Raw genomic sequence first — 15,726 nt, 5'->3', positions numbered from 1 at the left:
TTTTGCATTAGAATCACAGGCTTCTCATTGATTTGCTAATTCATAGCTCTCCATCTTTTGGGGGTGCAGGGATGATACTCAGGAAGTGAACTCACAAGATTTGAGGGGTCTGCAGTGAGAATAAAGAACATTTCTTGTGGCATGAATGTTTCTTTGACCTGTTCCAGTGATAATTTTTTTTAAAGAAAAGTCAATTATAGTTAAAACTTCCCTTTTCCTTTGTCTGATTATCTTTCATCCCCCCCATAAATCCCACCCTCTTCATCCCCACCCCATGTTTTTACCCCCTTTTCTTCTCCCATTCACTGTCAGGAAGGGCCACCTGCGAAGGGCCAATTCAACACAATTCGGCGCCGGCAGAGGCTAGCAGCAGCAGTGGCTACAACAGTGAGTGGCTTTCCATCTCAAACGAGGACCTTTGTGCAAGGGTGACTTTGTGGGGGCGGTGCCACCCGTGTGTTGAGCATCACCTGTGGCCTGCCCAGCTGACATTACTTTCGAATGGTCTCTGGCTCGCCTTGCATGGCAGCCATTGGACGTGGGTGTTGGTTTTGGCAAAGGGAGAGCTAGCTTGTAATTTTCTTCCTCTCCTCTCATTGGAAGAAAGGATGGAAACTAAAGTTAAGTAAGTTTGACAAACTGAATATGGGGCCCTGAGATGGGAGAATTTACCTAAGTTATGGTATTTTATTAATTTATTTTTCCATACTGGTCGCCAGAACTTTTGCTAGTTTTTTTTTTTTTTTTTTTGAAGGATGTGAAAAAGAAGCAAGGGGTAAGAGAATGTGGGTTTTCATGTCACCTCTGCATGAATCCGAAGTAGACATAGCAAGCGAAATCGCTTTCTAGAAAGAATATTGACCCGGAAACTGGAACTATAGTATGGAATTTAAAACACACACAGAGTTAGATGGCATTTAATCCGTGTGTAGAGGGCTGTTGTTAAAACACAGAGTTAGATGGCATTTAATCCATGTGTAGAGGGCTGTTGTTAAAATACAGACAGAGTTAGATGGCATTTAATCCGTGTGTAGAGGACTGGTTCCCTAAGAGGCAAACGAGAGGATAGCAGAACCTAGGTCAATAGGGTAAAGAATCCTGACTGTCCCCCAGAGGGTAGGAAGCAGAGCAGCTCCCCACAGAATCATGTGCCGGATAAAAGACAATCATAATATTAATTCATCCCAAGACCTTGTTCACCTTTAAAAATAAGAGATTCCCGAGTTCATAGTAAGCATGGATGATAGTTTTTTTATCTGTTAAATATTTTCTGAGTTAATTACAATTTTATTCTTACAGAAATTAGGCTATTTGCACATTGGAATTGCTAAGAATACTCATGAGAAGGTTTTGATTGCCCGGCAGAGTAGCTCCTGGTGTGGGGGCTGTTGGTTTTCTACTTCGTGGTCAGCTCGGGCGGGATACATAAGTGCTCAGCCAGACCACGGGATAGAATTACTTTTGCTTAATGAAACAACCAGTGACTTGGAATTAATTAGGGAGCCGACACCTACGTTGATAGTTTTACAAATATTTGAACCAAGTCATTCCTGAAATTGCACTCTGGTGCAGCAGACATATTCAAGTGCAGATTAATGAAGTCTCTGCCCCTGGTTCAATAACAGATTCTGACAGTAGACGTGTCTAACTAGTTAAAGAACCCAAGTGGAGAAATCCAGATACCCCCTCCCCAACTCCAGTGGCCTGGCTGAGCCTCCCAGTTTCTTTTAGTGCCCCTCCTCTTCCCAACACGGAAGTTACCCCACATTTGAACCTACCCTATCTTACAGGAAGCTCTTTTGGTCTAGAATCTTTTCAAGGAATCTTTGTTAGTTTTATCCCCTTCCACTCAGGCTTCCAGAGTGGAGTGACCTTTATACCTGAGGAGATGGTTCCAAAATTTATTCTTGTTGGTTCTTAACACTTGCCCCTGGAATGACCCACTTTCTCCACTAGCCAAAGCCCGCAGAACTTCAAACTGGAAAGACAGAAACACTGGCCCCAACTATGGAACAACACCAAGGCTCCCCAAGCCTCCAGTACCTCAAATGTATCCCCAAAAGCAAACTCCAGAATACGAACAGGGGATTTTCACCCCGGTTGAGTAAGACCTGTGAACTTATTATTGTTGGACATACTGGTGTTCTTTCCCAGTGATCTTTGCTACATTTGGGGCCAGCAGGTCTCCTTACAATTCCCTTCTCTTTTGACTTATTTGTGGGTGAGTTTTCAGGGCATCCCCTAACATTTCCATTCCATACTGCAGAATGTTCCAGAAACAGGCTTCCTCCCTGTCATAGGGCTTCTCGGAAACCTTGAGGTTCTTTCCTGAGAGAAAGGCCCAAATCCAGCACTGAAGATTCTTAGCTCTAAGCACGAGGAGCTGGTGGCAGCTCCCTTCCCAGTCATCACTGGTGACAAGGAACTCGCTACCACTGAGTGGCCTGAAACTCTTTCCCAGGACCTTCAACACACAGTATCTCCCAAACCCAAACACCCGCCTTTGTGTTTCTTAATGTTCCTCTGTCTACCATTAATCATTTTCCACAGACCCCATGTTTTTCTTAGGTGTCCCCAAATGTCCTCTGTCATCATTAGCACAGAAGTACCCTAGACAGGAGTCCTCGGAGTAAGGGAACACCCGCATTCCATTCTTTCCAATGACTCATTCCCAATTTGTCTGTCTCGAATCTGGAATGGGAAGTTTTGAGCCTGACAAGATGGGCAGCTGTTGACATCTCCCAGCACAGTGCCACTGCTGTCCCTGCTGAGAATAAAATAACCGGTCCCTCTGAATGCCTCGGAGAATGTGTGTTAGCATGCAAGGACACTTGTTAGTGGGGCAGTTTCCCATTCTCTCCTTCCTCAGTAGCATCGTCTCCCCTTTGGTAGCTTTCCAGAGAGATTACTCTCTGGCAGAGCTGAGCTGTATCAGCAGGACCCCCAGACTAGTGCTGCCCAGAAGCCAGATTTCTTTTTTCTCTCTACCCAAAAAGAGCAAGGGAGAGAGAGAATCCTTTTTTTTCCCTATCCTCTCTCACCAAATCCATGAAATTTAAAAAAAAAAAAAAAAAATACATTTAAAATTAAGCGTTCTAAAACCCCACCCCCCATGCCCAAGCCAAGATTTACCTCCTTCCTCCTATGGAAATACATAAATTTGCCAGGGAGAAAGAGTTATCATTTCAATTGTAGAAAATTCACTTTTTGTAGAGTCTACGATATGGCTTCTCAGGACAACTGAATGAATGACTAAGACGAAGGGAAAAGTTACTTCTGGTGGATTTGCTAGAAGAATTAGCATTTCCATTTCCCAAGAACGATTAGCCAATAGCATTTGTGACCCTTGGGTTGATCCTTCTAAAAGGGATGAGAAAGTACTTTGCCTTCACCCAGCACAAGGCCAATCCAGATGCAGTCCAGGCAGGGAAGTTCCTGTAGACATTGGGAATGGTCTAGAATAATGCAACCTTCACTACCTAATGCTTTGCACCGGTGGCAGGTTTATAAACCACGTTTGTTATAGATCAGTATCGTGTGTGGCACACCAGGGCAATGGCAGTGACTCACAGAACAGGTTTAATCTGTGAAGATATATTCTAGTGAGTATACCTTTAGATGGCTGAGTCATTAGTGTATGTAATATATAAACTTGTTATTTTTTTTTCTGGTGGCTGTAGACCAAGTGAGTCTTCAAGTGTGTTTTTACATATTTATCAGGATTCTGCCTAGGTTCAAAGACAAGTGAACATAAATTGCCCTCAGTATGAGAACAGGTCCACGCATCAAGGTTCAGGCTTCTTTTCCCTGCCACTTATTTTTCAGGATGAGTGAAGGTTCAGAGGTCTGCTTTTTCATTCCGTAGTTATTATTCTTTGTAAGAATGAAAGCTCAGAGAGTTTTGGGCATTCTTGAACTATCAGAAACAAGACCCCTTCTCCCCAACCTACACTGCTTGCAAAATAAATGAGGAGTGAGGGTCTCCAAGCATGCCGTCAGAAAGCAGTGTATTGCTGTAAAGGGGAGGAAGGACTTGTCTGTGTAGCGGATGGTAGAACAGGACATGGGGACACGTGAATAACTTACACCTTCCCTTCCAGGTTCCCTTCAGTGCCACCATGTCCCCAGTGCGTCTGCATTCCTCCAATCCCAACCTCTGTGCAGATACCGAGTTCCAGACCCCTCCTAGCCACCTCACTGACCCTCTGGAAAGTTCCACGGATTATACAAAGTTACAAGAAGAATTTTGTCTGATCGCACAGAAAGGTAACAGAGCAGGTGTTTTCTTGGGCCGTGGCGAATTGGATGGAAGGTCGTTGTTTTATGGTTGACTCCCGGGTCACCATGCTGCTCTTTAAGTTTCCTGTGTCCGATATTTACAGCACAACCAGATGCCACTCCATTTCATAATCTTAAAACAATCGTTTTATTACTTTTCTCTCTGAATGTGTCAATTAATACCGTCCCCTAACTCCTCACAAATGCATTTTTAATTGCCTTGTTAAACTGGATGCTAATATCCTGATCAGAGTCAGTGGTATTCCGTGCAGCTCGGGATCAGAGCCAGTGCCTTTGCTTCTGGGCTGGGGTGGCGGCAGTTGGAGAACGAGCATGTAGGTGAGCCCAGGGGGAGGGTCAACTCGATGGCACCCCCAAGAGAGCTTTGTTGTTAGTCTTGAAGCTTCCAAGAAACTCAAGTTTCCAGACTTTGAAAGCCTCTGTTTTCTCGGCAGACATACAGACAAAAACGGCAGCTCCGTGCCTCACTGGCCTCTGGAAGGGCGCTGTGAGGAGCTTTGAAAGTCAACAGTGGGATTAATTTCAGCTGTTGATGGAATTCCTTTCCGTTGATGGTGCATTATTACACATGAATTAAGAGACTGTGAGACAGGGGTGTAGCTGTTTTTTTCAAAAAAGGAAGTCTATTTTGGAAGACTTCACACACTTTTGAAACACTGTTAATATAAAAATAGGAATTCTAAGCTCAACCTTTTGTGGTTCAAATCACAAGACTGCCTCAGATTTTACCAACGTAACTTGTCAGATATGTCGGCAATGGAGAGAAGCGTTGTTCCTGCTGTTGCTTTTAAATCAAAGCACCTTTGGCACCGAGACACTCACTGCTGACAAAGCAATGCCAGGGTTGCTTTTTAATCCAAATCATTTCCCATGCCAAAGAAGCCAGTCAGGACTTCTGGGTCCACTGTCCAATTTATGCTGACAGGATTCACAAAATGCTCTTTTTTGGGGGGGGGGTGCACTGTGGAAATAACTCTGTAATAACTCTTGAGTTGCGTGACACTTTAACAGAATGGCTCTAAATATTACCATCAAACATGGCAAACAAACATGCTTTCATTTCCTTCTTGAGATGTAAGCTAATTTCTAAGTATTGATGTTGAGAATTGATGTTGATATTTTGTATGTTGCTTCCAAATCTGTGTTGGCTCATCTGGCATGAAATATAAAAATTTCCATTTTAATTAATTACAGTTGCATATTTGTTCTGAGTATGGATACTCAGATGATTCTATTTAAAGCTAGTTTTTATTTTTTCCTAAGGGTTGATTTTTTTTTAAGTCAGACTATAACCTAGTCTTTCTGAAAAATGTCTCAACATCTACCAGCTAGTGTCCAGAAGTTGACAGCCTGTGTGTTCGTTCTGCTACAGTTACTGCTTGTTCCTCACTTTTCTCCCTGCTCAGTGCATTCTCTTTTGAAGTCTGCATTTAATAGCATCGCTATAGAGAAAGAGAAGCTGAAGCAGATGGTTTCCGAGCAAGACCACAACAAAGGCCATAGCACACAGATGGCCAGGCTCCGGCAGTCACTATCACAGGTAAGCCCAAGTGTTTTCTTGTGCATGGACCAGCAAAAGATGCTAGGCGAAGGAGGAGGGAGGAGGCCAGCAGCACTGGGGATGGCATGTCCCTCTGACATTCTCCCAAGACATTACAGAGTCAGCATTGAATTGTAGTGGTTTTTTTTTTCCTAGAAAGGTCAAGGTAAGAGTGAAAATGAGCAATAATTGCTGAGTACATATAAATTGGTATTTTTGACTGCTTGAGTTAATGTCTAGGGTCGTTTGTCAGATAGCTCCTGATTTTTAAAAAACAAAATAAAACAGGCATTTATACATGATTTGCATGTTTAAGGAATATTCCAGAATATATTCAGTTCAATGATAAATAGAACAAAATCTACTAGGGCTTCCACACTTTATATTTTTCCACTTAGATTTTAATCTCTTGAACGTTACTAATGATTTTGAATAGGTAATTAATAGGTAAATGGGTAATTACTAATTTCCTATTTCTTTTCTAATTTGCACTTTTGGGATTTTCTTCAGTCTGTTGTGCTCCCAAACACAAATATGCCATATTTTAGCATATCTCATATTTTATTTTACTAATAGTAACCACGCCCCTGTATACCTCAGAGTTGAGGTTTCGATTACAAATTCTTAAAAGCTACACATTTCTGTAATAAACATTTTCTTCAGACAGTCCTAAACTACACCCAGTTTGAATCCTTTGAGCATGTGATGCTGTTATGTGATTGTTTTGTGACAACTCAGTGTTTATATAAAATATTGTTCACTTCCTGGCGCCTTGGATCAGAGTGAAGGAGCCAGCAAGTCGTGGGTAAGTGGTTCTCCGTGTGGATCCGACCCTGCTTGAATATTTTCCGTAGTCCCGAGAAGTGAAATGGGAACTCTCCTCACTGTGGTTTGCATACCCGACCTGTCCGTGTTTTCGGTATTTGGTCTCCTGTAATGGCATGCCAATATCTAGGCTACACGTTCCCCACAACCACAAACGCTGAGGGACATATGAGGCTTCCAGAACAATCCAGGGCCTTGGGAATATGTGCGTCACCATAGCGCCTGTCTGGCAGCCTGCAGAGGACTTCACTCATAACTGGCAAAGGTTATGTCATCTGCTCACATCAATGAATGCTCTCAGTGTTCCATTAATATTAATTGATCTTCCAAATAATTATTATGAATGGACCATGAAGCAGAAAGGTCAAAATAGCAGTCAAACGAACATGTAGATGTCATCTTGAAGACACATAAAATACACCCTGAACCCCAAAGTGTTGTATTTTTTCTCTGGTATGTTTTATGATGTTAGCTTACTGACATAAACGTATTGAACATATACTAAGAAAAATAAGAAAATTTGTTTCTTGCTTGCTGCTTGCTTGCTTTTGTTTCTCTCTCGTTAAGAGAAAGAATTGGCTTGAGGTCTGGGGATAGGAGGAGGTTGATCAAATGTTTGCCTCGCATGCATAAATAGCCCAGGTTCAACCCCCAGCCCCACATAGAATTGGGCAAAGTGGCATATGCTTTATATGTCACTCAGGATGTGAAAGCAAGGAGATCAGATGCTGAAGGTCTTTGGTTACATAAAGATTTTGAGGTCAATCTGAGATTCATGAAACCCTGTCTCAAAAATGGATAGAAATCTAAGGATTGGCTTTGTAAGAATCTAGAAATGACTAGGAAGAGAGATTGGAGTGGTAGAAAATGATTCGTTCATTCATGTATACATTTAACTGACTAGATATTATGCAAGATATGGGATCTCACAGACCTGGTTTCCAGGAAGTTCATGATCTTGTTGGTAAGTGAACACTGTCCACCCAGGAAAGAGTTAAAGGGACCACACTATGCCATTCACAGCAGGACATGGTGAGGTAGATTTCCAGGGTCGATCACTGAGCAGAAAGCACAGGCAGGGATCTGACTTCCTTAGGTCAGAGGGGATGAAGAAGGACCCCACCCTAAAGTGATAGCGGTGAAACCAACCATACGCACTTTGAGTTCAAATAGTTCCTGCTCTTAAGAGATACTTACTTGCATCGTGAATCAGGGCCTCAGTAGATTTTTCTTGGGTTGTTTGGTTTAGGGTTGTTAAATGTCGATTTTCCTCCTAACCAAAAGGCTCAAAAAGATATGAAAATAGTTTGGGACTATCAAGACTGTTGCACATTAGCCCCTGGAAAATGTGATGCTTACCTTTGTGTGTCACAGCTGTTGAATTATGAAGTGGCGGGGCTGCGTCCCCGGCACCCGGCCGCCCACATGGCTAGCTTATGCCCCAAAATAATTACACAGAAACTGTATTCTTTTAATCACTGCCTGGCCCATTAGTTCCAGCCTCTTATTGGCTAGCTCTTACATATTGATCTAACCCATTTCTAATATTCTGTGTAGCACCACGAGCTGGCTTACCAGGAAAGATCTTAACCTGCGTCTGTCTGGAGTGGGAGAATCATGGCGACTCACTGACTCGGCTTCTTTCTCCCAGCATCCTGTTCTGTCTACTCTGCCTACCTAATTTTCTGTCCTATTAAAGGGCTAAGGCAGTTTCTTTATTTAACCAATGAAATTAACTCCTCCATCACATAGCTTTGGTCTATGGTGACATTATTGTGCCCATCTATACAGTTCAGCTGAGCCAGTGAAGCACACACAGGCCACTTCTGCCCTCACCACTGTGTGGTGACTTCTGTGTTAGCCATTCAGTTTACTGACAGTTACTCTTCTGTAGTGAATTGATCCTGATATTTTGAACAATTAATATGAGTCTAGAGAATTTAGTGAATGGGGAAGTTATTCCATGGGTAGTCATGAGATGGTAACCATCCCATTGAGACACGAGGGATTAAATTTATGCTATCAATGATAAAGAGGCTTAAAGAAGTTTAACTACCAGAAATTGGAAATATGTGGTATTCTATATGTATTAGAAAGATTAGTCAGGTATCATAGTATGGATAATGGATGAGACAGAGGCACTACCAACTGGTCAGAGTCATTATCTGAGATAATTTCTGACTGTCTGATGATATGTGTGTTAATATTCCCAAAGCAAAGATCTTTAATGATTGGTAAAGCAAGGACTTAAGTACATTGAGACACAATATGGGATCAAAATGGTCTGATGATGAGCTGAACATTAGAAGGGGACTAGGAAGCAGACTCCAGCCTGGTTTGATAACATGGCATGTGAGTTCTTTCTCCCCAAAAGAGGGAAAACAGAAAGGACATATTTACCAGAGGCTTATGATAAATGATTCTGTAGAGGAGTTTAAATGTCTATAGGTCGTCTAACAGACAAGTGGAGATATATATATTTCTATCTTGAGGGGCAGAAAGAGATGGAAATCAGCATCTCAGGGATTGAAGATACTGACAGATGGTATTTTCAGGCAGAGCAGAAGAGGACCAGTGGAGCTGGTGCTGCAGCAGAGAACATCAGTATTAAGGACAGGATGTCTTAGTTCTGGTTACCATGGTTGTGGTAAAACACCATGACCAAAAGCATAATCTGAATTGTACTGCCCATCAAGGGATGCCAGGGCAGGAACTCAAACTGGCTAAGAACCTCGAGCTGATGCAGAAGCCATGGAGGTGTTCTGCTTATTGGCTTACGCCTCATAGATTGTGTGTGTGTGTGTGCGTGTGTGTGTGTGTGTGTGTGTGCGTGTGAGTCCAGGGATATACCTACCCACAATTGATGGGTTGTCACCCATCCATCACTAAAGAACACCCTACAACCTTGCCTACAGTCGCTCTTATGGAGGTATCTTCTCAGTTGATATGCCCTCCTCTCAGGTGACTTTATCTTGTGTCAAGTTGACATCAAACTAACCAGGACCAGGTTAAGAGAGATTCTTTGATGGAGATCCAGGTCAAACTGCCAGAGGAATTCAAGTGATGGCCACTAAGATCAAGGGTAGATCATTTCCTGGCCCTTTTGACTAAGCTCAAGTGAAGACCAATGGTAGAGCTTTGAGAATCTTTACAAGGGAAAAACTTTTAAAACATCCTCTTTATCAGTAAATAGCATATGGACTGAATAACGTTCTTGTCTATGGTAGTCATATCAGCATGTGTTTGTTATATGGGGAGCCAGAAGAGGATGAGATACTGAAAGTAGGAGACAACTGGGGCGTCGTGGCCAGCACTTTTAGCACTGTCCCACCTTGAATATAGTACTTAAGACTGTAAAAGTGTCAAATAGTTGGAGTACTTAAGACTGTAAAAGTATCAAATAGTTTGAGTACTTAAGACTGTAAAAGTACCAAATAGTTGGAGCACTTAAGACTGTAAAAGTACCAAATAGTTTGAGATGGTTTGTCTCCACACCCTATGTATATTTTCCTATCAGCGTAACTTCATGTTAGAGTGTGCTTTCAGGTAGTCCAAAGACCCCTTTGGTCCCTATACACTGTGAGCATTTGGACCCCCAGACATCTTCCTCATGATCTCTCCTAAAGAGAAGGAAGGAGAAAAATTGTAGTGAAGTCATTTAAATTGACTGGCATTGTTAAAGTTCATATTTTATTTGACATGAGTCCTATTTGACAAGATATCTGATGATTAAAATGGTGCATTTTCGGGAAAGCTATTCAGTTTATATCATATAAACTTGACAATTTCTATCTTCCTTTTAGCAGGCACATAGCGTATGAAGTAGATGAGATTAGCATTCTTCACTCTGTATCTGGCAAACATTGTTACCTGCCTTGAGTAAGTAGAAACTCACAAGGCTGGAGAGACCAATAAATTCCTCTTCAGACACAAACCCAACATAATTGTTTAATTTTACCCTTCGTGAAACGTAACTTTCACACCCATTACAAGCAGAGATGTTGAACATATATGTGTAGAATAGGAATTTTTTGGGCTTCTGTCCCTTTTAGGTGACCTTATTCTATATCTGCCCTCATTTTACGAACACTAGAATCAAACTGTGTAGTATAAAACTAAGATAGCTTCGGCACTCCCAAGTAACAAAGCAGTAACGTGCTGGGGTGTGTGTGGGTCTCTCCCACAGTGTAGTATGCTGTGTTACCATTGCTGGTTTGGTTTCTCACCCCAGAATTTGGACACAGCTTGTACTGAATACAGTGTAAAGTGAGTCCGTACAAATGTGAGCAACAGCATCCAACCCGTCCACTCCAGCTGGAATTGCTATGTCACGTCATCAACATGCCACAGCCATTAAGGACATCGTTATTTTGTGCATTGCTGAGAGAGAGGGAAAAAGGCGTTGCTGTCAACTGAGCTGACAGAGTACGCTTCCGAGGCTCAAGGCTGTGCGGAGAGAATGCGCACTTAGAATTATTGAAGTATGTTAAGACCGAGACTGTAAACAAAAGGTCGGCTCGAGGCACAAATGGCATAATTTAACATCCCAGCCTTACTATCTGTCACCCTCCCTGTCCACAAGATTACACAGACCGCAGATAGGTACTCTGTAATGGGAGAGAAATCCCATGTCTACTTATTTGTTTCTGAATTCTGCAATTCTCTGGGACCCCAGGAAATCTGAGGGTATGAAGATTTTTTTTTTCGTAGAATCCTTTACAATTTTTTAGCTACGTATCAAGTCTCCATGGTAACCCATTGTCTCTGAGGGTCCATGCTGATATCACAACGTGTTTGCTGTAGTAAAACTTTGTCACTACCTACGTGTCCGATGGGAAACCATTGCCTACAGTGCAGCTATCGAAATCATGTTTCTAAAGAGTTTCAAGCATGTGTTCATGACCAGAGCATAAAGTACAGATAAGAAATGAAAGCTGTTCACCTGGGAAACAATTATTTTCAAAAAGCTAGGAAGAATGACACACTGGTGTCCCCAGTCCGGTATTATGTTATGAATTCAAAACATATTAGATGCTTTAATTTTCTAAATATAGCAGTAATTTTTAATTGAGAAAAAAGCAAGGCTATTTGTGCAGAATTTGGGTTTTGACTTTTTGTACTAATCCTCTCACTTCTTTTGAAGCAGATTTACTTTTAACAAAGGGTTTGACTGTGTGAAAACCTTTGCTGAGTGTTATTAATCCTCCTCCGGCTCAGGCTGTTTCCTTCCCAGAACCCACAATTCCATTTAGTCAAATGATCTTGCCAGTGTCTCCCTGAGTCTAAGTTAAATTCCCATCTGTTGTCTGAAGAAGTTGGGACTTAAGGTTCATTATGGTACTGCTTTTTTTTTAGGTGTTAGACATTGTTATTGTTTGAGGACTGGAGGCAGGGTTGGGCATGCTCTGTGGGGTCTTTCACACAGTCTAGAGGCACTAGTGAGTGCAGATGGTCCCTGTATGCTCAGTGAAGACAGTAGGCACTGCACAGTGCTGGTTCCTCAGCGCTTCCCCTGTTGGCTTTGGTCCCTATGTACAAAGCAAATCGATACTCTTTCAGGCAAGCCCCCATAGTTTCTCTTGCTCGGCGGCTGGCACCAGTGGCTGGAATCTGCCTCCCTTTTCCTTGCTCTGTCCCTGTTTACTCTCCTTGAACACATTCCCAAATTATTCTTATCATCTTCTATGGTCTTTTATGTTATTATCACTCCAATAGTGTTTCCACTTTCAATACCTGGATTCTTCAGTATTCTCAATTTCCATGATACTGTTAGAAAATGTGGTGCTGGTCCTTGCTGGGGACACTATGCCCAGCGCTCAGGCTCTGGACTGCAGCCAATCTCACAAGCAGACTGATGGTCAAGGCAAAAGGAGGACCCAGCCTGAGTAAGATTGCTAAAACGGGCTGACGCATGCATGGTGGCCAGCTTGAGTTTGCCGGAGTCGGAGTGACTTAGTTCTGCTTCCTTTGTGTCAAAGAACAAGTCTTGTACCTACCACTGCATATATAATTATCAGGGAAGTGCTTTCCTTCCCATATTTGCTCGGACTTCCATGGTGGGGATGGATGTCTGTTTGAAATAGAAGTAGGATTTAGTCTTGGACGTTTGTTACAACCTTGAAATTTTGAACTAGTAAAATGTTGCGCTGCCCATAAAAGTAGAATCCAAGCTTTTTTCTTTCATACAGTGTCAACATATTGGCAGCAGATTATAATTATTTTCCATGTATAGCACATATCCTTGATCTTAAGTATTAGCAATAATTTCAGAGAACTTTTGAAGTTTGAAAAACTTAAAAGTAAAAAAACAAAATGAAGACCATTTATTCTTCATCTCAGTAAGGAGCACACTTAAGATTTCTCTTTGGTGACCATAATACCTGTTTGCCACCCAACTGAGGAGAAAATGGGGCTTTAACACTAAGAAAATTAAAGATGTGGGTTAAAAACATCTGTCTCCAGACCATCCCGGTAAATCTCAAAGTAAACAGCACATACTGGGAAAATGCCATGATCTTTTCCTGTTAGGCAGCCAGTGCTCTTCCTGCCCAGGGCCGGCCCTGAGAAGTATAGGAAGCTCCCATTCCTGTACTCCTGATGTAAATCCCAGAAAACCCTCTGACCAGAATTATCTTACACCCCTGCGGCTATGCTGTTGTTCTTCAGAATGGTGCCCTAGAAGCTCTGTGCACGATTTCAACTTGGTATTTTGTCAAACCTGGAAGGGGCTTAGGAAGTCACCCGTCACAGCGGCCTGACTTTGTAACTAAAGAAAGCACAGCCCTTAGCTCCGACACGTTAGCACACATCTGTAATCCCAGGTATTCAGGAGGCAGAGGCAGGAGAGTTCCAAGTGCTGGCGCAGGCTGTTTAGTGAGGCCATGTCTCAAAAGAGAAAGTAAGGGGAAGGAGGGAATGCAGACTCCCAACAGCTTCTGTGTACTATAAGCATAAAGTACAGATAAGAAGTGAAAGCTGTTCACCTGGGAAACAATATAAAAAGTACAATATAAAAAAAAAGCTAGGAAGAATGACACACTGCTGTCCCCAGTCCGGAAGTATATTATGAATTCAAAACACTAAGTTCGAAAGTCCAGGAATCCTCATCTTGTAACTCCTAGAATTTTTCCCATTGTGTAATTTCCAGAAAAAGAAAAGGTTGTCTTCACATTTAAACAAAAAAGAACTCTTTTAGCTCATTTTCTACCATATTAATGCTTACAGGTTTCCCTGGGTGTCTTCCATGTGTCTGTAGGCAGGATCACATTTAATGCAAATTGGCCAAGAAGAGAGTTTAAGTGAGGTCTTAATGTTTTTAAATCCCCAGAGGAAGTGGTTTGCAATATTCCTTGTAAATGGGGAAAAGAATTTAACGTTCCTTCCCTGAACAAGAGCTTTGCTTACCCTTGTGGCTTCATGAGGGCTGATTCATGAACACGATGCCAGTGTCAGCAGAAGGTGGGGTCATTTGAAAAAGAATGGATGGTTGAGATTTATGTGAAAACCTCGGGTCAAGACTGGTTCTGACCAGCTCATCAAATGCCTTGTCAAAGCCCTCCCACTTACTAAGTGCGGCTAGGTAGGTTTGGCCCGATTATTTCAATAACTGTGCATACTTATGGGCAAAGGGGATACCTGAATGAACTTACACACATCTTTTTCCTAGTATGTCCATGGTTTCTTAGATAACCGGGCATTTTCTCCTCTCCACACATGAGTACTGTTGGATCAATATCCACCTTCAATCACCAGATACTTGCCACACCAGATCCTATGTGTTGCTAATATCATGCCAATAGTCCTAAAGGCTTTAAAACAAAAGCTCTAAGTAATTCTGCCCTCAAAATGCAAAACTGGAGTTTAAGGTAGGAACCAAACTTGGGGAAGGAGAGGAAAGGCAAGGCAGCCTTTACTCTGTGATTAAGGTGTACACCTTGCCCAGCGTGGGTGCCAAGTTTTGGTCCTTATGTTTACAGAGCATTTGGATGGGTTCAGTTACAATTATCGAATTCTACTGGGGCTTACATTGGTGTACCATATCCATTGATAGGAGTCTCCATATCTGTTGATACTCTACATGAAGCAGAATGCACATTCCCCAGGGTAGACGCCCTTTAGTGAGCCCTGGCATAGATCGTCTACTCTAAAACATCCGTGTCCGTTTCAGAATTCCCGTTTTTAACAAGAAGGAAGGGATTGCCCATCTTTGCACAGGCCTTGTCATCACATACATATTACACCTAAAAACTCCAGTGAGCTGAATCCTGTGACAGAAATGATCGCATTCGCGCCCATCAGTGTGAAGTACGGAAGGCTCCCCATGCTTTGTGCCCGGGTTCCTGTAAAGGGGCACACTTATGTGAAGCTGTTCTGTTCTTGTATTAGGTACACTCGCTGCATGTGTTAGACTGTGTAAATGGTGCTCACCGATGCTTATTCCTGGTCTGTTCAAAGCACTGGGATGTACTGGAAATCGGAGTTGGTTTGCTGTTGGCCTTATGTTCTTATTATGATTGTCCATGTCCAGGCTACTCAGCAAAACCACCTTCTAAGTTACCTCTGTGTGTCCCACTGTTCTGCCAAGAGGGTTAGTTATGAGAGCCTGAAAAAAAAAAAAAGCCCTCCATTTCTTTCAATCATTCAGAAAGATAATGATGTACACTAAAGGCAGCTCATTAATTATTCCAAGTATTTTTGAGATGATGACCCGTCTTTGAAACAAATCCTGAACTTTAGAGAGTAGAACAAAAGAAAACTAGGAAGTAATCAATAACTTTCATCCCAGACTGCACAGGGTAATATATATGTGGTGGTAGACTGGTTTTGGATGTAATAAGTCTGCCTCTATGGAGGAGAAAATCCATGTATCATTTTTATAAAGCCCATTAAATATTTCAGTTCCCTAACCTACTTAAGTACTGCTCTTATACTACAAAAAGTTACCGTCATAACTCAGAGCCATTTATTTCCTTCTTAACTGATATGGTCCAGCGCATGGTAAAGTGTGAGCTAGGGCCTCTGCAATGTTGTTGTCTCAAGTGGTCCCTTGTATTTGCTTGTAA

General features: G+C 42.2%; 1 protein-coding gene across 12 annotated transcripts in view; it reads left to right on the top strand.

The window, feature by feature from the left end:
* Nucleotides 1-15,726, top strand: part of Osbpl6 (oxysterol binding protein like 6) — a 169,703-nt gene that overhangs the window by 126,797 nt on the left and 27,180 nt on the right. For 3 of the 12 annotated variants that reach the window (XM_057755243.1, XM_057755247.1, XM_057755242.1), the window contains 4 exons: nt 313-387; nt 4,101-4,266; nt 5,706-5,839; nt 6,621-6,644. In XM_057755243.1, coding sequence (XP_057611226.1) covers nt 313-387; nt 4,101-4,266; nt 5,706-5,839; nt 6,621-6,644 — 399 coding nt within the window. Of the gene's footprint in view, nt 1-312; nt 388-4,100; nt 4,267-5,705; nt 5,840-6,620; nt 6,645-15,726 lie in introns of those variants that run through there. The other 9 variants (XM_057755249.1, XM_057755250.1, XM_057755244.1 and 6 more) reach the window with 4 other exon arrangements.

This window comes from Chionomys nivalis, chromosome 22, assembly GCF_950005125.1.
Source record: "Chionomys nivalis chromosome 22, mChiNiv1.1, whole genome shotgun sequence".
Lineage (NCBI taxonomy): Eukaryota > Metazoa > Chordata > Mammalia > Rodentia > Cricetidae > Chionomys > Chionomys nivalis.
Note: the sequence above shows the minus strand (reverse complement) of the source record. Positions and strands in the feature narration are given on the sequence as shown.